The sequence below is a fragment of the Tamandua tetradactyla genome, chromosome 9 (genome assembly GCF_023851605.1).
Source record: "Tamandua tetradactyla isolate mTamTet1 chromosome 9, mTamTet1.pri, whole genome shotgun sequence".
Taxonomy (NCBI): domain Eukaryota; kingdom Metazoa; phylum Chordata; class Mammalia; order Pilosa; family Myrmecophagidae; genus Tamandua; species Tamandua tetradactyla.
In genome coordinates this window covers 53,491,869-53,518,450 of record NC_135335.1, presented here as the reverse complement: position 1 = coordinate 53,518,450, position 26,582 = coordinate 53,491,869, and the positions used below count along the sequence as shown (strand labels likewise).

The following is a 26,582-nucleotide window of genomic DNA, read 5'->3' as shown; positions in this document are numbered from 1 at the left end:
TCAGCCCTTGTGTCAACAACTACCACCTGTCAGTCTGTTAAGTTTACAAAGTTCTATCAAGCACACAGAAATACACTTACTCTGTATTAATAATTTTCTGTTTCAATGTAATTAATGCATCAACATATTCGTTTAAGTTCTGAAAGAAAAAGAACACCACATTGAGCTATTTGTTTTTATAACATATATATGTAACATTATCATCAAATACACACAGAACCAGATGACATAATAGAGAACCAGACAAGTCTATTACTCAAACGTGCATCAACACATAGAGTACTCTGGAGCCCCTCGACCCTTTTCCCAGAGTCCCTGTCTCCAGCAGAGCCCCACAATCCCCTCAGGGCAGGACACTTGTGAAGAGCAAACAGGGTACTTGTCCCATATGCGCTTGACACACTGCATGAGCTCACTACATAAACTGACTATATTAATAGTTAATATATTCACCCTACATTGTTTCTGAAAGAATTTAAGACTGCTGAAAGACAAAATTACAACACAAGAGCAAAAAATAAAAAATAAAAATAACGGGAAAATATAGGAATATTAAAATGGGGCCAAATCATGTTTAAAAATTGATTTTATAAGGACCTATATTACATTTTAGGAAACAACCACAAATTTGGATTATTGCAATGAACTTAAAAGGGAAAATACTGCTAGTTAAAATGTTCAAAATGTTACTAAGATTTAAAAACTGATTTTTCTTCTTTAATTGCTTTCTTTCATTTACGTCTCCTTTCTTCATCAGCAAGCACTTCAGAACATATCTCCAAAAACTTAAGAGACTTTAAACATCATTGCCATGATACCCTTTTCATACCCAACAAAACAGTTCAATAATATCATCCAGACTGTGTTCAATTTTCACTGGTTAATTCAAAACTGTCTTTTTCTAGATAATCCAAGGGACTCTGAGAAGTACAATAATTTTTTCTTTAGAGTAATGGCTGCATTTTCTTTGCAGTTACACATGTAATACTCTGTTAAAACAAAAACTCACACATTCAAGTTTTATTAAATAAAAAGTAGTTTCCCTGGTAATTACCATCTATCAATTAGCACTCCTAACATCTGAAAACATCCTTTCAGAACTGTTACTGCAGTTCTGAAAGATACGTGATACTCAGCTTCACAATCTTCTATAAAAAGATATTAAGTTTTCATCTATTAGCAGTTTACAATGTATTTCCTTATACCTTCCTCTGTGAGGCACTTCTAATTTTCTCACAGAATAAAGTCCAAATAGTGATATGACTGGACAAAAGACTAAGTATTTATATGTTTATGTTTAATGCTGATATATTACCAAACAGTCTTCCAAAAAGAATCAATCAATCCTCACTCAAAGTTTATGTTTCTGTGCTTCCAGCCACCCCACCAACTCTCTGCATTAGTAATAGGTTATGCAAACTTTGAGAATTGTGAAGCAACATTTTTCATTTACATTTCTTCATTACTGAGATTGTAAAGTCTTCCTTCTTCTGGCCATATATGTTTTTTCTTTTATTGAACAGTCTGTTAATGTCATTTGTACAACTTTATTGACATTTCACTACATCAATATTTTAACCTTCATAGGCACTGGACACTATAAAGTTAAATAACAGAAATATGATACCTTGAAGGAATCACTTATAAAATATGAGACAAAGTAACCATAATACACCAATAATTCCTATAAATCAATTAGAAGAAGACAAGTATGCCAGTGAGTGGAAAAAAACAAAAGATAGGAATTGTCAACAGATGAAGAATCTGGACTGGCCAACAGTTATTAAAAAAGGCATTTCACCTTATCTGGCACCAGAAAAAACGCAAATTAAAATAACATCTATTTCTCATCCACTAGAATAGACAGAAAAATTAATATATTAGTAAGTATGTAAGAAAAAGAAACCCATATTACAGGTACATATAATGACAATTTTTCTTTCAATTGCCAATCTTCAAACCCTAATTTCTTCTTTGCAAACTTGCTACATGTCTCTGGTCAGATTTTATTCCAAGGTAACTTTGGTTTCTATCACTGGTGTGCTATCTTTTCACTTCACAACCTCACTTGTAAAAAGCTAAACAGATGTAAAAAGCTAAATAAAATTTTTATAATGCAAATCCAGCAATATCTTAACTAATTTATCTGCAAATTCTCTGGGATTTTTTATGTAAACAATGTCCTCATCCACCAAGAATGATAGTTGTAGCCTTTTTTCACTAACACTTCAAGTTTGTCCTTGTCTTCCTGAATTGGCTAAGACCTCAGCACAATGTAGAACAGTAGGGGCGAATTTCAACTGAAATTTGCTCTGCTCAAGGTTTATGGTTGATATCCTTTTAATCATGTTATGAAACTTCTATAAATAGTTTGCTAAGAAGTTTTATCATTTACAAATATTAAACTTTATCAAATAAATTTCTGCATCCATTTAGTTTAAATGTATATTTTTTCTATTATTTATTAATGAGGTAGATTACAGTAGGTTTTCTGATGTTGAAACAGCCTTGCTTTGCTGGGATAAATTAACTGAATATGATGCAACCATTTATTTATTTAAACACACTACTACTTTCAACCCCTAAACAGTCTGTCTAGCTTTTTTTTCCATCTATATTTGTGACATTAGTCCATATTTTTCTTGTGCTGTCCAATTTTCTTAACAATATTGTACATGGCTCATAAAATGGGTCCGACAGCTTTCCCCCTTCTTCTGGTTTCTGGAATAGCTTAAGCATAATTTGTTTAAAGTGAAAGGAGGAGGTAAACCTTGAACACTCTCACACATGAACAAGTTTGTAAAGTAGTAAGTTGGTGGGTTACCATTCCTTTCCATCAGACATTTCTCTGCCGTCCTAGAACTTGCATGGCAGATAAGAGACCAAAGTCAGTCTATTTTTCTCTCACGTGTTTTTCTTCTTTCCTACATGTGTTTAAATAGATTCCATTTATTTAATGTATAATAGGATTTTCTTTATCCCAAACAGAAGCTCCCCTTTTTGAGGGTCTCTTCTCCACTTCCAACAGCCCAGCAGCTACAGTCATGCTTGTTAGTGAGCATTTCTGTGGATACAGAACATAGTACCAAGGATAGTCCTGCAAGGATGGCCTCCTCCCAGGAAGCCAGAATCCACACCTGGACACTTCACCATGAGACCAAGGTATTCTGGTCTTAGTTTAGTTGTCCCTCAGAAACACATCACAGGCACCAAGTATTTGTGCCAGGAGTCATATCATGTTTTGCGCAATATCTCATTTACTTATTGTGATGCTTTAAAGTAGATACAACTATCTCCTCCATTTCATAAATGAAGCAACTGAGCTAGGGAAAGGGTAAGCCACTTGCCCAAAGGAGCAGAGCCAGCTGATGGCAATGTGCCCTAATTGCTGTGCCTACCACTCATTTTCAGCTCAGACTGGAAAACAATGATGGCCAAGTGGCAGCAACAGGAAAGAAAGAAAAAAAACAAGAGCAGCAGATTATTGGATAAAAGAGAGCAGATACATGCATGTAATTTTACTCCCTTCCAAAAACTAACTAAACTACAGTCATGGGATTCTTCCCCCAAAGATGAGGAAAACAGGATTAGAACGATGCAAATTGGAAAGCAGATTTAAGAAAACCAGCAGTAGGGAATAGTACTAACCAACTCATTTACACTGAAGAACTTGAACAAGCTTGGGAATTGTGACACCAAGTTCCTCTGAGAGGATGATGAAAAGGGATGGCACTAAGACAAGAACTGGTTGCAAGCTTCTGGATTAGAATTGAACCCCTAAATTCCAGAAAAGCAAGGCTGTTTCAACCCCTAAATTACCCTTTCTCTTTCCTACTAGAGGAAGCCTACATTTTGAAGGTCTCTGAAATGGGATACCCTGAACACTTAGAGCAAGTATACCGTCCCAAAAACAGAGAATAAAGAGACCTGTGCAGACTGAATACTGGCCTTGGCTGGTTGCTTCTCCCTAGTAAGATCCCACAGAGTTAACTGCTGGTCCTTTTGCCCTCCAGACAGAAGACTGGAAGATTCTGCTGTGAGGAAATCAAACCAGCCTAGCAAAAAGATCTAAAGGTAATGACTGATACCTCAGAAATGGCCGAACTAGACCATTCTGCAATGATGCTCAGTCACATTCAATAACCTGCCAGTCTTTCAGCCATAATATGAACAATCAAGGATTTCCAAACATCAAAGATAAACCTGTATTATGAAAGATACAAAAGAAGCAAAAGTAACTTGAGATAAACAAAAACTGAGAAGAAAGGGTCAAACATTTTATAATATAATCTCAGACAAAAGATGAAGCATCCAAGAAACGAAAGCAGGAAACTATTTTTAAAAGGAATATTCAGAGCTCTTGGAAATTAAAAAACAAACAAACCAAAAGAAACAGTTCTTCCAAATTAAAAACACGAACACACACCTAATAGAATAGCTAAAATAAAAAAGACAGACAATAGCAAGTGCTAACCAGGATGTGGACAAGAATGGAAAACATATATCCATGTTAAACTTATAGACAAATGTTCATAGCAGCATTATTTACAACAGCCAAAAAACGAAAATAAACTGAAGGTCCAACAACTGATGAACAGATAAAATGTTGTATATCCATAAAACGAAATATTTGGCAATGAAAAGAAATGAAATACCGATATATGTATGAACCTGGAAAACATGTTAAATTAAAGAAATCAGTCACAAAAGGCCAAGAATTCTATTATTTCATTCAGTATGAAATGTCTAAATTAGGCAAATCCATAGAGAAAGTAAGAAGTTAAGAGGTTGCTGGAGCCAGGAGGGGGTGGGAATGGAATGGGGGGGGGGGGGGACTGCTAATAGGTGAGGGATTGCTTCTGAGGGGAGATAAAAAGGTTTTAAATTATAGAGTTGTAAGGGTTGCACAACTCTATCAATATACTGAAAACTACTGAACTGCACACATTAAAAGCATGAATTTTATGGTTATATGAATAAAAAAGCTGTTATAACAAGTTATGAAAACAGGAAAGCAGAAACAAAAGACTCAGAGGGTCAGAAAATAAAGTTGAAAAAATATTCCAGAAAATAAAAGCAAAAAAAAGACATGGCTATCAAGAAAAATAAACAATTAAGAGTGTTAGCGCATATCCAACAAAAAGAGATCAGAAAAAGAATGAGGTAAAGACAGAGAGATAATCAAATACTCACATTTAAGAAAAATTTCCAGAACTGAAGACAGAAATGGGCCAGCACATGGATTCAAATAGGACCCAGTCCAAGAAACAACAACACAAAATTTCAGAACATTAGAGATAAAGCAAAGACCCTGCAGGAATCTAAGAGAAACATTTAAAAAAAAAAAAAAGTCACATTCAAAGAACATGGAATCAAAACAGCTTCAGAGTTCAACAGCATCACTGAAAACTAGAAGATCAAGAATAAAGAAAAATGAATCTCAAACTAATGTGCTCTACAAGAGATCAATAAAGCGTGATGGTAGAGGAGCCGTTTTCAAAACAGCAAAGTCTCCAAAAACTTACTTCCCAGACACTTTTTCTGGGTGAGCTGCTAGGAGATGAGACCATACTCTACCACAATATGGGAATACAACAAGAAAGACTGACGTGGGGCACCAAAGAGAGGTGAAGAGAATACCTGTATACAGCTGTATCCCCAGCATAGAACGCAGCCAATCCAGCTCAGAGGGGTCAGAGTACTGCAGGGGGAAACAAGACATTCCCTCAAGAAGAAAGTAAGAGTATTTGATGAAGATGAAAGAGACATTTATACCTAAACAGGCAAGGAGTTACAAATGACTATAATCAATTTTCACTATGCATTTAATTAAAATTTAAAAAACAGAGAAGTGATCCTTTCCTTTTCTCCCCATTCTGTTTACAGTTCTTTGTTATTCCATTTCATCTTTTCCACCTTGCTTCCAGATGCCATTTTGTAATATCAAGTGCTAGAAACCTCAGGCTCTACTCTACAGTCACATAACATCTGAATTCAAATTCCTGTTTCATCACTTGACAGCTAAGTGACCTTGGGCAAATAACCTCTCCCTGACTCAGTACTATTTCCAAGTGTACAGATAAGGACATTGAATCACAGAGGTTAAATAACTGGCTTGCTATCAAGATCAACGAGGATGCTCCTTATCAAGTGTCTACAGCAGTCCCTGGTATAAACACTCAGTAACATTTTTAGGAAGAAGTTCAAATAAGGATATAATCATCAGGAAAAACAAGAAACTGAAGGAAAGGAAAAGTAACCATAATTTACTATAAAGCTTAGCTCTGAACAACATACAGTCATAATGACGTCAGCTCTGAGCACTGATCTAAGGGAAATCCTAACTACCCTGAGAGGATGGAGGGAGAGGATGGACGTGCGAAGGTGTGGTGGGAGCAAAGAGAGAGCTAAATCCTCATCTTACAAAGCCAGAAATCAAACAACGAAGCCTAAAACAGAAAAGGCAAGATGTAGTGACGCCAGTATATTATTACTGATACATACAAATTGAAAGAAAAAAAAACTAAACTAAAAATGGCTGCCTCTTGGAAAGGGGAGACGGGTGGAGGTGGGGCTGGGGCCCCCATTTCAACAAAGCTTGTGTCTCTAGCTGTCTCTTTAAACTATATTCAAGTGTAACTCCAAAAAAAAAACAAAAGCTTAAACTCATAAAACAAAACAATGCACTATATAGGATGAAAACACAGACTAAGAAAGAAGACTTCTTGTTTTCCTACAGCACTGTGGTTCCCAGCTAACTTTTTTCCCTATATCTTGGTTCCATAATGGCTAATTTGGTCAGATACTAAGTATCTGATTTTTTTCTATCATTCAATCTGGTTCAAATGTCAATTATGTTAATTAAAACCACAGTCTCTAAATAACAAACCTTAGCACTGTGAAAATTTAGCTGGGAGTGTCTAGAGTTGGCCACTCAGCATGTGCACAGGACATATGCTCTCCCATAGTCCAGGCTATGGGCAGGAAGTAAGGCAAGTGTCCTCCAGGACATGATAAGTCACTATTTCTTTGATTATCACTTTTCTCCCAGCATTTTTCTCTCCCTTTCTAGAACTCCACTGTAATAGCTACTGGAAAGTTTGCATGTCTTCTCAATTTTGTTTTCTTCTCTCATAATTGTCAACTTCTATTTTGCTTCGCCACTGGGTGATTTCTTCAGGCTATGCTTATTCACCAACACAATCCTCAGCACAGACCCTTCTGTTAATGAAATGGGAAAAGGCTACAAAGAATCCTAAGGTGATGGGTTTGAATTAGGTGGAATTAGGATTCTACAATGCATAAAATATATTTATATAATTACTACATATTTATATAATATTTCACATACTATTACTAAATACAGAAATAGTTACACATTTATGTAATCAAATATGTCCTGCCTCTGTTCCTTAAGAGGGCCTAAAAGCAATGATAACCTAAGGCCTAGAAGCAATGAACATTACCCAGTGCTTAAATTTTAGTTTCTAAATATCATCCTCCACTAAAAGGAAACTGGGTTCCTAAGATAATAGCTACTTATAGGGTTCTAAGGGCAAGGAGAATATAAAACGAACCTGGAACACTGTATTGTGCTAGAATATAAGGAAATGCTTAATGACTAATGGGAGCATATCAAAGGGGCATGGAACCAGCTTGAAACAGTATCCACTGACCAAATCAAGAACAATCTAATCAAAATGAAGAATCTAAGTAACAATTTACAACCCACTGACTAAAATAGGAATTCATTCATATAAAGAAATAAATGAATATATAAACAAAAGAAGTGAAAGGTCTTCCTTAGAGTAGAATGCCAATTAATAAAATATAAAAGGAATAAGGGAAATAGAGAACCATATTTTGGCATTCATCATAGAGGTGGCTGGCTCAGTGAGATGCCAACGGATGATAAGGCTGGTTGGTGGGTGAAGTAATGTCATATCGGAATACCTTCCCATAGCACAATGCTCAATTTTAAAAGACAAAGAAAAGCAGCTAAAGCTAGCTAAAATGCCCAGGTGACAAAGTTAACTTCACCAAAAGAGAAAAATGTCAACCTATGAGCTTGCTGATGTGATGCACCAAGAGGGACACATTATTTCTATAAAATGACTGCCAACAGTGCATGGCTGGATCTGATCATGAGAAAACAGAGGGACTCAGAGTAAGGACACCATAAGGAATGCAAGGCTGTTCTCTTCAAATTTCACCAACATGAGAGACAGGTAAAACTATACGAAGGAGATTAAAGAGACATGGCAATCAAATGAAACACATGTTCCTGAAAAAATGCTGAAACAGAAAAGAAAAGATCTTCCTGGGTCAGTAAGAAAATTCTGAATGAACAGGTCTGTGGACTGGATGGTACCACTATATCAATGTTAATAACCTGATTTGGGAGGCTGTAGGCTGGTGTGTTAGAAAGTGCTCATATTTAAGGGACATATGCCCTGGAATGTTTAAAAGAAATAAAGGCGGGGAGTGCGCATACAAGACAAGTGTGGTGATACGTTAACAATTTTTGAATCTGGATGAAGGGAACATTATTGTTCTTTGTCTTATTCTGCCAGGCTTCCAGAGGCCACACAAGTCCAGTGGAACAGTCCCTCCTAAATGCTCACAGAATAACTGGTACATGCCCCACAAGTCTGTACCACATCATACCACGCTTGCTCTTTCACTTATCCGGGACCTAAAGTAGAACAGGAGCTCCTGGTTGTATTCCATAACACAGCAGGACATCACATACACATTCATGCCCAATACGCTTGGTAAATAAAATGAAGAACAATGTGATATAATTCCTTGCAATACAACTATTTACAAATCAGTATGTCTGGGGGAAACTATGTTTTTAACAAAGCTCAACCATTGGTGAGCTAAGTTAGGAACTGTTAAAATAATTTAAATCCCAGTGAAAAGGAAACCAGCATTAGAAAGCCCATCACATTTCTGATTTCTTATTAACTGTATGCTGATCTAGGGCACATTTTAGTATTGCTATGTTATTGCACACGCATCAATGTTTTTTTTTTTTACTATCTAAACATGTAAACACTATGCATACAAGGATGACAGCCTTCCAGTCCTACCATAATTATCAATGGGAATCCAGTAAAAGTTTGTAAACAACAGGCTCAAATCTGTCTGGAGGACAGCAGAACGCCATGCTGATTGAATCTATTCTACTTATATTAGCTAAATAGTATAACCATGTGTTCTAAACGCTCATCTGGATTCCCAAGAGAGTCCAATTGTTTTGTTCTGCAGTAATGCTTGTGAAAACAGACCTCTCCTTCACCAGAATAAAATGCCCCTCAAGGATCACTATGTCAGCTGACTTCCAACCATCCAACTTCAGACTTCCTTAACTGTACATAATATCACCATAGTAAAGACAAACATTGGTTTATGTGACTACCAAAGTTCTTCAAACCACATGAATCCTTAAGTTACAGATCAGTGATAAACCACTATTATCAATAAGGATAAGAAAATAGATGAGATGATTTATAAGATTTTAGAAAAATATGCACAGAACGCTGCCTATCTAAATATTTCTGAATCAAGGCATTGCATATCTTCAACTATTAAAGAAAAAGCAGGTAAGAAAAAGATATGAAACAAAGATCTTTCAGTGCAAGCAAACAACTGTTCCACTTGGAATAGAGACCAGAACACTGTACATCAGAACAAAGTCAGCTCTGATACAGGTCTGATATCAGTTTTTGCTTAAAAACTTCCTGCAAGATCAAGAAGTTTCAGAGTATCAAAACTATACAGCACAGGTAGCTCAGTGGTAGAATTCTCGCCTGTCATGGGGAAGACCCAGGTTTGATTACCAGCCATGCACTTCCTAAAAAAAATCAATAAATTGTGCTGCAATAAAGGGACAGTCACATGGAAAAAGAATGAAATGTGACCCCCATCATACAGCATATTAAACAAACTATACAGCAGGGCATCTTCTTCCTACATCTAATCTCTCTAGACTCTGTCATGATGAAAGTTTAATCGAGGTAGTTTCTTGCTGTGGTCCTGCAGATGATTTCCTAAAGGAGATCATGTATCTAAATAACTGACAAAAGCAACTGCGTTTTCTCAACTCTCACTCTCTTGGACCTGAAGTTTTCCTATTCTTGATTTCCTCTATACTTCTCTGCTTCTCTTTTCTCACTATTTCATGCTTGCCTTTACTATAAAGTCCACTCACAAGCAAACAGATTTTCTAGTATCACTAAAATAATTGACCATACCTAGTTACACCCACTCCAATCCATCCTGCACACCACCACCTGTCACTTTTACTACACACACTGCTCTTGTCTGTTAACTATGCAAAAACCTTCTCGGCTCCATGATGCTGACAGAAAAAGTACACAAGTTTAAAGCGAGTATCACTCAAATCCTTTACAATCTGCCATGAATCTATTTTTCTGTTCTTTACAAAATTAAAGAAATGTTCTAGAGATGCCACTCACAACTGATAACCTTTCTCACCTAAAACGGCATTCCTGGCAAGAGAAAATACAAATCCAATGGAGTGTCAGGATCTAGGGAGGGAGCCTGCAGGCTAAGACCCTCAGCCAAATCAGGCCCTCCCCTATTTTTGTAAATAAAGTTTCATTGGAACACAGCCAAGGCCCACACCTTTCTGTATTGTCTATGTGGTTTTACACTACAATAGCAGAGTTGAGTAGTTCTGACAGGGATCACAAAGCCTAAAATATCGATCATTATGCCTCTTACAGAGAATGTTTTGCAGTCCCCTTATCTACAGTTTTCATAAAATTAGTCCTTTTACACAATAGTAGGAGGCAGGCAAGAGCGGATGGAGGGAGACTTCATAGGGGACTACTGCCATAATCTCTCCTGGAGGCTCACACAAGGTGGAAGCAGTGGAGATGATGAGAAGTGGATGAATTCTGAGGGAAGAGCCCACAGAATTAGTTGATGGAGTAGATGCAGGTTACAAGAGAAAGAGAAGAACCAAGAATGACACTTAGTTTCTGGTCTAGGTAACAAGAAGGATACAGTTACCACTTTTAATTACCATGAGGACTACTAGAAGCAGAGCAGACTTTTGAGGAGAAGGTGAGATACCTAGTGTAAAGGATAATGTGGACAGTCATTCTCCTATACAAAATCCTCCAAGGGATTCACCATTCCATTCCAAGTACAAGTCAAAATCCTTGCAAGGGCCTATACTGGCCCTCACCTTACCATTCTGGCGTCATTTACTCTGACCAATATTTCCAGTATCCTCCTTTATTTTCTAAAATCTAACTGACACACATTTACGTTACTGATGCAAGCTCCAAGAACACTGAGACCTCACCTGTTTGTTTACAACCATGTCCCTAGTGCCTAGAACAGTGTATGAACAAGAGTAGGCACTACTGCTAAAGCTCAGAATAACTGCAAGAGGTAGATGGCAGTGGTTAGTTTCACTTCACCACTAAATAAACTGATACTATTAAGTTAATTAAGATGTCCAGCATCATGCAGCTAGGAGAAAGTACTGAGGAAATTATCTCTTAGGACATGGAGTCAGACACTAGCAGCTCCCTTCCATCAGTACAGAAAATAAATAGTCCACAACACCATTAGAAACCTCCAGTGTCTACACGCCTTTAATTGACTACTTTATCCAAACGAATGACAAGCTAGCTGACTTAATCAATTGCTTGAATTACTTAAAAAATTAACCTTGGGACGGTACATCAGCCATGAGCTAAAAGGCTTCCCCCAAAGCCCTGGAATCCAGTCAATGACCCTCCCAGCCAACCCACGCGTCGCATAAGATCCTGCCTCCATGCCACAAATGCTTAAGTACGGGCCAGAGAGATCACAGCCCTGTCTACAGAGATGGTGACTTCCTTCAGCACTTCACCTCGCTCACCAACCCCGGGGAGCCCAGCAGCGGAGTAGGTGAAATGCAGGAGCCCTCCAAAACTCGCTCACCCCGCCCCGCCCCCACCTCGCCCCCATCCCAGGTGAATGAATTCCAAACTCCCAGCCCAAAGCATACAGGGCAGTTCCCCCCAAACAAACGTAGGAGAAAGAGGTGCGAGAAGACGAGCGAGGGAAGGCCACCGCCGGGGGGCCGGTGCAGCGCATGGAGCCGGACGACCACGCAGCACACAGCCACCCTGCGCCCCAGCCGACACGACCGAGCCTCCCCTAGTCTCCGGGGAGGCGCCGCACCTGCTGCAAGGACGCGCAGCCCTGACACCGCGCGAGCTCCGCCGCCGTCCCCGGCGCCGCCGAGCGCGTCTCGCCGGGCATCATGGTGCAGCCTCCGGGCCCGATGGGCCCGCGCACCTCAGCGGCCCGCTGCTTTGGCCCTGTCCTGCCTTTGCTGACGCCGCCGGAGCCGCCGCCTGCCAGGCCGCTTCCCGCCGGGTCCGGGCGGGTCCATCCGTGCGCAGAGGTCCCCGTGGAGCTGACCGAAGGCTCGCCGAGCCCGAGCCGCCTCAGGCACTGGAGAGAAACGCAACCCGGCGCGGCCCCGGAGCGCGACACGGCCCAGCCAGGACCCCGCCCCGCCCTAGCTCGCCCCGCCCCTTGCCTCGTCGCGGGGCTGCCGCACGCACTGCCTGAAGGAAAGCAGGAGCGAAGGGTCATTGCGGCAGGGGAGGGGCCCATAAAGAAAAGCCAATGAAAGAAGAGGTCTTGGAGGAGTACTTCCGCCAATGATAGAGGATAACCCTTTATCGCCAGCTTGCTGCGCGACAGGCTCGCCATGGGGATCTAAACCCTCTGTGAAGGGAAGCAGACCGACGATGACGTCACTCCTAGCGCCGGCTAGGGTAAAAGGACCCCGCGACTCGGCGGTGCGAGTGCGCGATTTATAACCGGAGGGAGCTGTGCTTGGCGTGCATCCTCGGCCACCGTCCCGGGAGGGGGCGAGGCGAGAGCTGCAGCTCCAGACGCGACGCTTGGGCGGACGCGCGGAGACCGAGCGGCGCGCCTGGTGACGGTTCTCCCTTGGGAACGCTGCCGTGGTCCCCTTGCACTCGGACCTCTAGCTCCTGGGACTTGTTTCCGCCTTCCGTCGCTGCAGCGTTCCCTGAAACCCGAGAGGCGGTTTCCTAGGCCCTGTGGGCGCCGCCATCCGCTAGGTACCAATGGCTGGCAGAATCTTTGGCGACCCCACAGGGTCACTGTCCAGTGAATAGCAGGTCCAGTTTTTAATACCTCAGGGAAGGGGGGAAAAAAGCCTCTCCCAGGCCCCAGTTGCTGAGCAATTCAGGCCGTTTTTCTCACCTCTGATCACCAAGATCCAACGTCCCAGACTCATCGTTTTTGTAATTACAACTTGTTGCCATCAATACCTGTCTTGCTTTCCCGTGGCTCCCCGTTGTCTGGTTATAATGTCCAAATTTCATTTGTGTCTCAAATAGATGTCCAAAACTTACCAGCTTCTTCCTAAACCAATTTGCACGTTGCACCTCCACACACCCCTGCAAAAAAGCAGTGTGAATTTTTCTCTGGGTTTTCCTCTCCAATAATCGCATCACCATCCTTGCTTACACACTCGTAGCTGTCCTTTGCTATGCGTCAAGGGTACCAGACATCCAACTGACAACTAGATATCCTGTAGTTGACTTCTTGAGACAGATCTATACCTGACTGAGAAAATGACATAGGTTGTGCCTAGCCATGCTGAAGTCTGGCTCCCTACGGAGGTGGGTGGGCAGAGTGAGGTTAAAGAGAAGGATTAAAAGGGACAAGAGAAGTGACCAGATGCACAGTGGGATTCAAGATATGTCATGGAAGACGGACCATGTGACATGAGAGAAAGGAAATAGGGGATTTGTATGGGGCTCCCATTGACTTTTCCAACTCTGGCTTTGGATCAAAGTTTGGATCAAACTATTATCACAGTAACCTCTCTTTTATTTGAGGCTCCCCAAATGAGTCTTTGTTGCAGAGTAGTAGAGGAGGCACCAGCTTACTCTTCAGCTTTCTCTCCCCTGTGTATCCCCACCCATAGCACCCCATTGCTGTGATGACCACTGCTACTGTCCTGCCTCTGGGCTTGGCCCATGTCTTGCCTCTGCCCATCCTCTCAGCTCTACATGTTGAAATCCTACCTATATTCTCTGGTCCCGCTTGTTTCCTCTGGAACCCAAGGTAATGCCCACCTCCTTTTTTGCCCATAGCACTAATTTTTCAAAACACCACATTTTGATTTGAATTATAGTGATTTTCATGTCTTAAAACTATAGTCTTCCTTTTAAACTCAATAACAGTGCAGGACACAGTAGATGTACAGTGAAAGAGTGAATCAAAATTACTGCAACTAGGGCGGGCAATGGTGGCTCGGTGTCAAAGTTCTCACCTGCCATGCCAGAGACCTGGGTTCAATTCCCTGTGCCTGCCCATGTTAAAAAAAAAAAAAAAAAAATTACAGCAACTAATGGAAAGTGGAAAGAGTAAACATTTACCTTAAAAAATGAAAATGTCAAAGTCAACTCTGGAGACTATAAGAAGAAATAAGCAGAAAGTTTGTTTGTGGAATGCAGGGGTGAGCAGACTTAAAGGAGCACAATATTTTAGAGGCTTTGTAGGTTGCAAAGGTCTTTGCCATATATTCATCTTTGCACGTGTGTGTGTGTAACCCCTTTAAACAACTTTCTTAGCTTGCAGTCTGTACAAAAATGGGTGTAATATATAAGTAATAAAGTAAATTCGTCTAGGCCACTAGTTGGGGAACACTCAAAATTACGTTTTTCCTCTTCCAACATGTGGGATCACGCTGTTTGGTCATTGTAGTGAAAACAAGCAAGTAAATGTCTACACTGTAGAGAGTGGCAAGCAATGCTTTTGAACCCCCAACCTGGGTTCAGGTACTTTAGCAAGTTCACATAATTCAGCTAATGTTCCTTACAAAGGTTTACTTGTAATGTAAACAAAAAGTGCTAAGGACATGGCCAAGTCCATAGGACTTACTATACAAAGAGAAGTTGTTGTTGACAGTTTATCGATGGCATTATCTATTTTGGAAGATAGATATCTTCAGCATACTCAATGGGAAGAAAAGAGTTTGGAACATTTTTCTTGTCAAATTTCTTAAAGAAGCTTCTATTATTATTATTATTATTATTATTATTATTATTGTTGTTGTTATTTTGCCAGGGTTAAAACTGAGAGGATTGTCGAGATTCTAGCCTCTGGTCATAGGACATCATGTAGGGTCCTGTCAGCTGAGTCTCAGTTCCTGCCACACACCCTCATCATTGCCTTCCAGATACTTGTAATTTCTGGAAACTAAAGCTTCATAATGTAACAATTGAGAGGTAACCAATGACTTAATTTATTAACGTACAGTTCCACTGAAATGATTTAAAGATTTGGTTTAAATGTCAAGCTTTTATTGTAAGAACTCAGAATGGAAATGTATGCATTCTTTGAAAATTCCTCCATTTTGCTTCATGAAAAGTGTTGTACTTTCACTTGCTGCATTTCCCCATGAGAAAAACTATTTTCTTCTGCCTTTTAAAACTCTGGCTGATCTTTTCTGGATTAGTTTGAAAATCTCGCAGTCTATGATTCAGTGATATTATCTGGTTAATTTATATTAATGTCCAGATTTGGGATGTAATGCTAACATACGCCCACAAGATGTCTGTCTTTCTCTGTCTGTGTTTTAGACATCAATGGAATTCCATTAGACATCAGTGGAATTCCATAAATATAGAGCGTATTTATGACACAGCTCCTTTGTGGAGAGGAGAGGCCATCCTCTGGCACATCCCTGGGTGGAAAGCATGTCATTGGAACCGCTTTGCCATCTTCACATTCTGGTCATAAGACACCTTTACCCCTGTTTTTCTTAATATCTTAGTATTCTTTGTTTTGATTTGTCCTCAGGGAGCAGCAAAATGCCTTTGCTTTTGCTTCCTTCCCCCATCTTCTCCCCTTAGAATGATGTGAAAGCTTGGGAAAAACATGTCACTTCTTCTTGAGGCATGGATTTTACTCCGAAACCAAAGAAACCATTTTTGTATTAAACACGGTTTTTAAAGAGTAAGCAAAAATTTAAAGGACTTTCATGGTTGAAGAGGTAGCTCTCCTCCAAGGAGTAGAAATTCGCTCTCATCTACCTCGCAGGGCATTTTTGAACATCTCGCTAGTAGAATAGCTTGTATGAGACACCTCCTGTGGTCTCCAGGATTTGAAGGGGGAAAGGAAGTGCTCAGAGATGGTTACGTGCTCAGGTGCAGGAGGATTGGGAAGAATATTCTTTCAGGGGAGTTGGAGTGGCAAAAAGAGAGTGGGGAGAGAAGGGAAGTGTTTCCCCTTCATTTTATGCCAGTTAAGGGGTCTTGGAGTGAATTGGGTATGTGCCTGGGAGTGTTTTGCCAGGAAAGATAAAAGGAAATAGAAGGGGGCTGTGGAAGGAGGGAGATGTTGAGAGTAAGCCTGAGCTTTCACCAGCCTGTAGACAAAGGGATTTTCTGAGCACTCGGTGTGGTGGCCCTCTCAACGAGAGTTGTCCATGGAGCCAAGAGGCAACCAAGGATGAAAGAAGCCTAACAGGTGTCCTGCTAGATGCCCAGGGCCAGTTGGAGTTGGAAATGGCCAGCTAGAAGTAAACATTGCTCCTTCATCCAACATTCTAAGAACTGCAATTTGATGCCCTCAGCTGGAAAGAGTCAGCTCTGAACATCCCCCATATTTGGAATGCACCGGCAGTAGACAGTGTCAGCTGCTCACTGCAGTAAGCTCTCTGCCTCTGCTCAAACTTCACTGCTATCCATTTTCCACCCAGCAGCTCAGTTATCTGGGTGCACATGAGGGTGGCCACAATGGAGGGGGACAGTAAGAGGACAGCAGCAAGATTCAAATGCAGTGTCTCCCCTTTGTACCAGAAATGTTATTCAAACTCTTTTCTGGGGACTACAAGCTTGGTTGGATCTGGTCCAGACCAGACATTCTGGCCTCCTCCCCTATCTTCCTCATGTCTTTTGCGAAGGGCCCTCATTCAGATCTCGGCCCAAACATACCTGCTTGGACCTTCCAGGCCTGAATCCCCCAACCACATTTCCCCTGCTCTGCTATCAGGTCACTGTTATTTTCTTCAAATTAGAAAATAAAACCAAAAAAGTGTAAACAATACATAAGAGCCAAAGTGATATTACTTTATTTGCACCTTTATTTGCATTCCCTCCTGTGATAGGTTCAGGTGTCAACCTGGCCAGGTGATGATGCTCCATTATTCTGTTGCTGTGGACTTAAATCATCAGTATGTGAAATTCATCTATGGCTGATTATGTTTGCAGTCAGCTAAGGGGAGTGCCTTCCACAATGAGTGGGGTTTAATTTAATCAGCTAGAGGCTTAAAAGAGAAGTCAAGAGAACTCAGCAGCTCAGCATACCCCATCTCAGCACTCGCATCTCACCCAGACGTTTGGAGAAGCAGAAGGGAATCACCCTGGAGAAAGCTATTGAAACCCAGAAGCCAAGAGAGAAGACCAGAAGCCACTGCCATGTGCCTTCCCATGTGACAGAGAAACTCAGATGAAAGCTAGCTGCCTTTCCTCTGAAGAACTGTAAATGTGTAACTAAATGGATCCCCTTGTTGGAGCCAATCAGTCTCTGGTGTGTTGCATTCTAGCAGCTTTAGCAAACTAAAACACCTCCTTTCTAGAAGGTGAGTTTGGGAAAACAAGGACTCTGTCTATCTCATTCTTTACCTTAGCTCAGACCCTAAAACATTGCTTGACAGACTATAGGCACCCAATAAATATTTGTGGAGTGAGTGGATGAATTGTTTTCTGTCAACAACCCTAAGAAATAGATATTATTTGCAAATGAGTAACTCAGGGAGAAAATGGCTGAGCTAGGACTGAGGCTTGAGTCCAAGGGACATGCAAGTAAACATCCACCTCACTATGCATCCCCTCCAGTGCCTGAGTCTTGTCTCCTATTCGTTGTCTCTGAGAAAGCAGCACAGTGCTTTCCACACAGTATACTGCAAAAAAAAAGTATTTTGTGAAATGAAAAGAAATCCCCCTTTCCAACTTGTACCCGAGGTCCCAGCCTTACAGAATGTGTGACTTCACATCTCTCCTGCTTTTTGTCTGGGGCACATTTTCTCTCTGGTCATTTGGAGAATCCCTGTCTTCTTCAAATGTTGCAATATTGCCTCCTTTCTGAAAATTCCCCAGATTTTCTTTCATAGTTTGTAAGACCTGCTTTGACATATACCACATGATATGTTGGATTAAACAACAGGAATTGATTAACTTACAGTTTTGAGATTAGGAGTCCAAAATCAAGGCCATGTTTTCCCAAAATGTTTAGCATTCTGGTGCTAACTTCCTGAAATCTTTTGGGTTCCTTGGTTTTTATCTTTGTCTCTTATCACATGGTTATGTTCTTCCCTTCATCACTTCTGTGAATTCCCAGTTCTCTTTCTAAGGCTTCCAGTAATCCAGGTTAAAATGAAGCAACGCGGGAGACATTGCCTCTGAAGAAGATGGCAGAGTAGGTAACTCCAGGACTCAGTCATCCCAGAAAAACAACTATTAAGCAGAAGGAAACTGTATGAAATAACCATTTGGAAACTTCAGAGGCCAAATGAACACTGTACAGCAACCAGGGAAGAGTGGGAGGAAGAAGCTGATAAATTATGGTAAAGAACAGTAAATTGCTCTCTCCATGTGGCAGCTACTGGTGCCCATCCCCCACTCTCATGCAGGCCATTGCAGGGATCAACACCTAACTACCTGCTGATGAGAAAAGGACATAATCCTCTTCCCCAGAAACAAGGGTAGATAAAGCTGATCACTGATCATGGCTCTTATTAAACAAATTTGGGGATCACTTGGTCCTGGTTCTGAGGACAACTGTTGTTTCAACCCTCTCTGGACAGGGACAGAGGCAGTGGAGATTTAAATACATAGAGCTTCCCCAGGTCTGTGGAGGATAGTTAGCCAAAGGGCTGCATTTGCTGGGCAAGCTAGGAAAGCTTAGTTCTGGGGGAGACTTTGGAGAAGTTTTTGGCACCTTTCCTGATCCCCTCCCTAGGGAACTTTGGAGCCAGTCTGTAGTCCCCTTCATGGGTCCCTGGCCCTATTTGGGCTGGGAAAAACTGAATTAGGAATGTCCTCCCCAGGGTGACCCTCCTGCCAAAATTTTACCTTCAGGCAAATGCAAGATGAGACAATGAAAGGAGTGTAAAAATTAAAGAGGCAAACAGTTTGGGACAAAGACCTGCTAGCATCAGATACCCAGGAGCAGGAGGTTTGTCCTCTAGGAAACAAAGGGGAATTCTAAAACAATTAACAAGCAAAAGCCCAGAGCAAGATAGAGGGCCAGTAAAACAGAGAGAACCCTGCATAGTATATTTGTCTTGGGCAAACCTTCATGATAGGAGGGCTGAAGTTCAAGAAAATCTGTGTCTCATCATGGTGACATGTAACTCTCCTGGTTACAAAACCAGGAAACAGACATCTGAGGGAGTAAATCCCAGTTAATATTTTTGAATAGTAAAATGTACAGTGTGCAGCTAAAGAGTACAAGACTAGCAATAGGAAATGGTGGCCCATCCAAAGGAAAAGGATAAAAATACAAAAAACACCAAAAAAGAAGATGAGAATTTGGACATACCAAAAAAGCATCTTTTTAAAATGATCTTAAAAATGGTTAAGGAAAAGGAAAATATAGAGAAAGAATTACAGGATGTCAGGAAAATGAGTGATCATATGAGACTATAAGTAAAGAGAGAGAGATTTTTAAAAGGAACCAAACAGAACTATTGAAGTTGAAGGTCACAGTAATCGAAATGAAAAATGCCCAGGAGAATTTAACAAGCAGATTGGACCAGGCAGAATAAAGAATCATATGAACTTAAAGATAAAATAATTGAAAAATGCATCAGGCTGAGGAGTAGAAAGGAAAAAGAAATATTAAAAGTGTAAATAGCCTAAAACAACTATGAGACATCATCAGGTACACAAATATACATGATATGGGAGTCCCAGAAGAAGAAAGTGAGAAAGGAGCAAAAGGAATAGTAAACAAAATAAAGACAGAGAACTTCCCAAACTAATATTCTCACGCAAGAAACTCAGAAGTCACCAAACAAGATAAACATGAAAGAAAAATACACCCCGTCATATATTGATTACACAGCAAATGCAGAAGACCAGAAGACATTTCTGAAAACTGCAAGAGGAAAAGCAACATGTTACATACAAGGGAATCACCATAAGACCGAATGGTGATTTCTCATCAGAAACCACAGAGGCAAGAAGGCAGTGGTATGATATATTTAAGGTATTGAAAGAGAAAAACTTCCAGCCTACAATTATTTATCTGGCAAAATTGTCCTTCAAAAATGGGCGTGGGGGGTGGGGAGGCAATGTTGGCTCAGTGGCAGAGTTCTTGTCTGCCATGCCAAAGACCCTGGTTCAGTTCCTGGTGCCTGTCCATGCAAAAAATAAATAAATAAATGTGGGGGGAAGGGGGTAAAATACTCACAGAAAAACAGAAATTGAGAGTTTGTCAAGAAGAGGCCTGCCCTACAATAAATACAAAAGAGAATTCTGTAGGCTGAAAGGAGAAGACAGGAAAGAGTCTTGAGATAGAGAGTAAAAATGAAGATTATCAGGAAGGGTAAATAAAAGGGGGGAAAGAGAGATAAAAAAAAATGATATGACATAAAAACCAAAGCATTAAGTGGTTGAAGTACTGTCTTTACAGTAATAACACAGCATGTTAGTGGATTAAATTCCCCAAACAAAAGACACAGATAGGGAGAATGAATAAAAACGTATGATCTGTAGTTCAGTGGTAGAATTCTTGTCTGCCATGCAGGAGACCTGGGTTCGATTCCTAGCCCATGCACTTCCCAAAACAAACAAATAAACAAACAAACAAATGAAAAACCAAACAAAAATTCAACAAATGATGCTGCAATAAGGGGATACTCACATGGAAGAAGAATGAAATGTGGCCCCCACCATACAGCATACAAAAATAAGAGTATTATCTAACTATATACTGTTTAGAAGAGACTCACTATAGACCCAAAGACACGAATAGGTTGAGAGTGGAAGCTTAGAAAAATGTATTCCATACAAACAGTAAACAAAAAGGAGTTGGGGTAGCTATACTAATATTGGACAAAATAGACTTTAAATGCAAAACTGTTATTAGAGACAAAAAAGGACAATATATATTTTAAAAGGGGGCAATCCACCAAGAAAAAATAACAATCTTAAATACTTATGCATCCAATCATGGTGCCCCAAAATGCATGAGGCAAACGCTGGCAAAACTGAAGGGAGAAATTGAAATCTCTATAATAATAACTAGAGACTTCCATATGCCACCCTCATCAATAGATAGAATGTCTAGACAGAGTAATAATAAGAAAACAGAGAAAGTGAATGATATAAATGAACTAGACCTAACAGACATATACAGAGCGCAGCACCTCAAAATAGCAGGATATGCATTCTTAAATGCTCGTGGATCATTCTCTAGGATAGATCACGTTAGCTTACAAAACAAGTCTAAATTATTTTTTAAAAAATTGAAATTGCACAAAGCACTTTCTCTAACCATTATGGATTGAAGTTAGAAATCAATACAGGCAGAAGAGTGAAAAATTCCAAATATATAGAAGTTAAACAACACACTCTTAAACAATCAGTGGGTCAAAGAAGAAAATTCAGAAGAAATCAGAAAATATCTTGAGACAAATGAAAACAAGAACATATCAAAACTTATGGGATGCAGCAAAGGCAGTGCTGAGAGGGAAATTTATAGCCCTAAATACCTACACTTAAAAAGAAGAAAAAGCTAAAATCAAAGACCTAACTGCACACCTGAAAGAACTAGAAAAAATAGCAAACTAATCCCAAAGCAAGCAGAAGGAAAGAAATATAACAAAGATTAGAACAGAAATAAATGAAATTGAGAATTAAAAAAACAATAGAAAGAAATAACAAAATTGGATGTTGGTTCTTTGAGAAGATCAAGAAAGCTGGCTAACCCTTAGCTAGAAGACAAAAAAAAAGTTGCAAATAAATAAAATCAGAAATGAGAGGAGGGACATTACTACTGACCTTACCAAGATAAAAAAAAGAATCGTGAGGGTACTATGAACAACTGTAAGCCATCAAGTTAGACAGCTTAGATGAAATGGACAAATTCCTAGAAACACATGAACAACCTACACTGACTCCAGAATAAATAGAGGTCTCAACAGATGAGTTAGTAGTAAAGAGATTGAATCAGTCATCAAAAACCTCCAAACAAAGAAAAGCCCAAGACCAGATGGCTTCACAGGTGAATTCTAGTAATCACCCCAAGAAAAGTTAATATCAGTCTTGTTCAGACTTTTCAAAAATATCAGAGGAGGGAGCACTACCTAACGCGTTTTATCACACCAACATCACCCTATTACCAAAGCCAGATAAAGATACTACAAAAAAAGAAAACTACAGTCCAATCTCTCCAATTAATATAAATGCAGCCATCATCAATAATATACTTGCAAATCAAATCCAACAGCACAGTAAAAGAATCATACACCATAACCAAGTGGGTTTTATTCCAGGTATGCAAGGGTGGTTCAATACAGGAAAATAAATTAATGTAGTACACCACATTAACAGATCAAAGAGGAAAAACACATCATCATCTCAATTTATGCAATAAAGGCCATTTGACAAGATCCAGCATTTTTTCTTGATATAAACATTTCGAAAAATAGGAATGAAAGGAAACCTCCACAACACGATAAAGGGAATATATGAAAAACTCACAGCCAAACTCATACTCAATGGTAAAAGACAGAAAGCTTACCCGCTAAAATCTGAAACAAGACAAAGATACCCACTGTTAACACTGTTATTCAACATTGTGCTAGAAAGTCCTAGCTAGAACAGTTAGGCAAGAAATAGAAATAAGAGGTATCCAAATTGGAAAAAGAAGCAGTAAAACATTAACTGTTTGCAGATAGCATGATCCTATATATAGAAAATCCCGAAAAATCTACAACATAACTAGTAGAGTTAATAAATGAGTTGAGCAAGGTGTCAGGATACAAGATCAACACACAAACAAAGGTTTAATAAAGGTTAAAGGTTTAATATTCAGAATACATGAAGAAATGAGTAATCTGAAGAAAAAAATAAAAAAGTAAATTCTAGTTACAATAGCAACAGATTTAATAAAGGATATGAGGGACTTATACACAGAAAACTACAAAAAACCACTAGAAGAGATCAAAGAAGACCTAAATAAATGGAAAGACATTCCATATTCATGGATTAGAAGACTAAATATCATTAAGATATCAACTCTACCCAAATTGATTTAAGATTCAAAGCCATCCCAATCAAAGTTCCAACAGCCTAGTTTATAGAATGGAAAAATCAATTATCAAATTAATCAGGAACCCCAAATAGCCAGAAACATCTTGAAAAAGAAGAACAAAGTTGGAGGGCTCAAACTACCTGGCTTTAAAGAATATTAAAAAGCTACAGTGGTCAAAACAGCATGATATTGGCATTAAGATAGATACATTGACCAAAGGAATCAAATTGAGAATTCAGAAATAGACTCTCACGTCTATGGCCAATTGATATTTGGCAAGGCTGTCAAGTCCGCTCCACTGGGAAAGAATAGTCTCTTCAACAAATGGTGCTAGGAGAACAGGACCCATATGTGAAAGAATTAAAGAGGACCCTTATCTCACATGAATACAAAAATTAACTCAAAATGGATCAAGCACTCAAATATAAGGACCAGGATCATAAAAGTCTTAGAAGAAAATGTACAGAAGTATCTTCAAGATCGTGTGGTGGTCAATGGTTTTTAGACTTTATACCCAAAACACAAGGAACAAAAGAAAAAATAGGTGAATGGGATCTCCTCAAAATTAAAAAATTTTGTGCATCAGAGGATTTTGTCAAGAAAGTGAAAAGACAGTCTACTCAATGGGAGAGAATATTTGGAAACCACTTATCTGTGTTAAAGGTTTAATATTCAGAATACATGAAGAAATACTACAACTTTGCTATTGTTTACAAACAATTCAATTTAAAAATGGGTAAAAGGCTTGAGTAAACGTTTCTCCAAAGAGGAAATACAAATAACTAAGAAGCACATGAAAAGATGCTCAAAGTCATTTTGCTATTAGGGAAATGCAAATCAGAACCACAATGTGATATCATTTCACACCTACTAGAATAGCCAACACTACAAGTGTTTGAAGAAGATGTGGAGAAATAGGAATACTCGTTCATTGCTGGTGGGAATGTAAAATGGTGCAGCAACTTTGGAAGACAGTCTTGCAGTCCCACAAGAAGCTAAGTATAGAATTGCTATATGATCCAGCAATCCCACTACTAGCTATATACTCAGAAGAACTGAAAGCAGGGGACTCAAATATTTGCACACCAATGTCCACTGGCTTTATTCACAATTGCCATAGATGGGAGCAATCCAAGTTTCCATATATTGATGAATAAATAAACAAAGTATGGTATATACATATGATGGAATATTATTCATCTGTAAAAGGAATGAATTCTTGATGCATGCGAAACATGGATGAACCCTGAGGAGATTATGTTGAGTGAAATAAGTCAGGCACAAAAGAACAAATACTGTATGACCTCACTGTTATGAACTAATCATAATAAGCAAACTCATAGAGTTAGAATCTAGAATATCGGTTACCAGGTGATAATTCCCTTTACAGAATGAGGAATAGATGCTTGTATAGAATTTCTATTTAGGTGGTAAAGGTTTGGAAATGGATGTTGGTGATGGTAGTCCATTATTTGAGTGTAATCAACACTTCACTAAGCTTCCGTTAAAAGAGAAAATTTTAGGAAGTATACATTACTGGAATAAAAATTAAAAGGTAAAACCTAGGACTGTGCAGCACAGTGAATTCTATTATGTATGATGTACTGTAGTAACTAGTACAAGAATGTTCATTTCATGGGTTATAGCAAATGAATGACAAGGCAGAAATAAAAGAGTGGTACATAGGAAAAATACCTTTCATTTGAATAATGGGCAACAGATAATTCTAACAAAGGTAACTACTGTTAAAGAAAAAAACTTAATGTAATTTTTAAAAAAAAAAAGGTACAATCATGAATTGTAACAAATGTTCCACATCAATGCAAGATGTTAGTGGGGTAGTGTATCAGAATCTTATATTTAATTCAAGATTGTTATGTAAACTCACAACTTCTCAAAAAAAAAAAGGATCCACTCCCAAAGAAGTTAGAGAGCCTCTTCCTCAAAGCCACTGCTTCATTTGTAATCCAAGTGAAGGTCTGTTAAGGGATTTGCCCTAGGGAAATCTACAAAGTTGTTTCCTAATCAGATATCCTTATAAATAACTTTCCACTGTTGTCACTTCAAGTCCTTGAAATTGGACTCTGGCACATTGGTAACAGGAACAAGACTGAAAACCTTAGCAAGGGGCCCCTAGGAATTCCATGTTTCAGTTTCCTGGGGTTGCCACAACAAAGAACGAGAGACTGGGTGGCTCAAAACAACAGCAATTCATGGTCTCACAGTCCTGGAGACCAGAAGTCTGAAATCAAGGTGTCGGCAGGGCTGTGTTTTTTTCCCAAGTCCGTAGGGAAGAATCTGTTCCACAACTCTTCTTATTCAGTTTGGCCTCATTTTAACTAACAACATCTTCAAAGATCCTATTTCCAAATAGAATCACATTCACGAGACCAAGGGTTAGGGCCTGAATATACCTCTTTTCGGGGGTGGGAAAGACAATCCAACCCATAACACTCCAAGATAGTTGCAGCCTAAGCAAAGTTCATTGGCACCTGCATAGGGATTTAAGTGTTCAGATTCACTGATTCCTTTAGGCGTGTCTAAACAGAAGAGGTCACTAAACTGATAGACATTTTCAGGGGGAGCCAGTGTTCCTTTTAAGATGGACTTCATTGTGCCACTTAGCAGGAATACAGGATCTGGGTGAGAAGCAGCATTATCATGGCCCAGGCGCATTCTCCCCCTTCAAATCCTGCTTGGCTCCCTTCCTTGCCTTCCTATCTCTCCAGTCAGCCCTGGAAACTTTGCCTTAATGTGCTTGCTCCCCTCCCGCGGGAGTCCTTCCCACCACCTCATTAGGGCTGATGGATACTCAAATCCATCTACTAACCTCTCGCCAAGATTTTCACACAGATTTAAATATTTTCTTACTTATTCTACTATTTTTTTTTTTGAGACTGTGAATAATTCACATCCTTCTTTTATGGCCTTCTCCTGGGGAATAGCTAGACCCACTCCCCATACTTCTGTGTTCTCCCAGCCAAAGAAGTCTTGTTCCCTCAATCTCTTCTGATGTGTCTTGTATCCCCACAGTCCATGGTCATCAACTCTTGGGAGATTTACTGTTTACATGATCCCTCTCTCTCTCTCTTAGAATCACTGCTCAATCATGATCTAAAAAAAACTGTCTTTGCTAATTTAACCAAAGCATCTCCTAAACCAACATTCATAGTAAAGAGGATTTCACCATCTTTTTAAGGTTATTAAATGTGAGTTCTGGTGAATCCTATTCAAGT

The 26,582-nt window shown here is 39.6% G+C and overlaps 1 protein-coding gene across 3 annotated transcripts in view; it reads right to left on the bottom strand.

Annotated features, from left to right (window-relative positions):
* Positions 1-12,515, bottom strand: part of ICE1 (interactor of little elongation complex ELL subunit 1) — a 66,832-nt gene extending 54,317 nt beyond the window's left edge. For all 3 annotated transcript variants that reach the window (XM_077116811.1, XM_077116812.1, XM_077116814.1), the window contains exons 1-2: positions 12,211-12,515; positions 81-139 (exon numbers count right to left, since the gene is read on the bottom strand). In XM_077116811.1, the coding sequence (XP_076972926.1) occupies positions 81-139; positions 12,211-12,294 (143 nt within the window). In that variant the 5' untranslated portion in view covers positions 12,295-12,515. The remainder of the gene's footprint in view (positions 1-80; positions 140-12,210) is intronic.
* Positions 12,516-26,582: the final 14,067 nt, after the last annotated feature.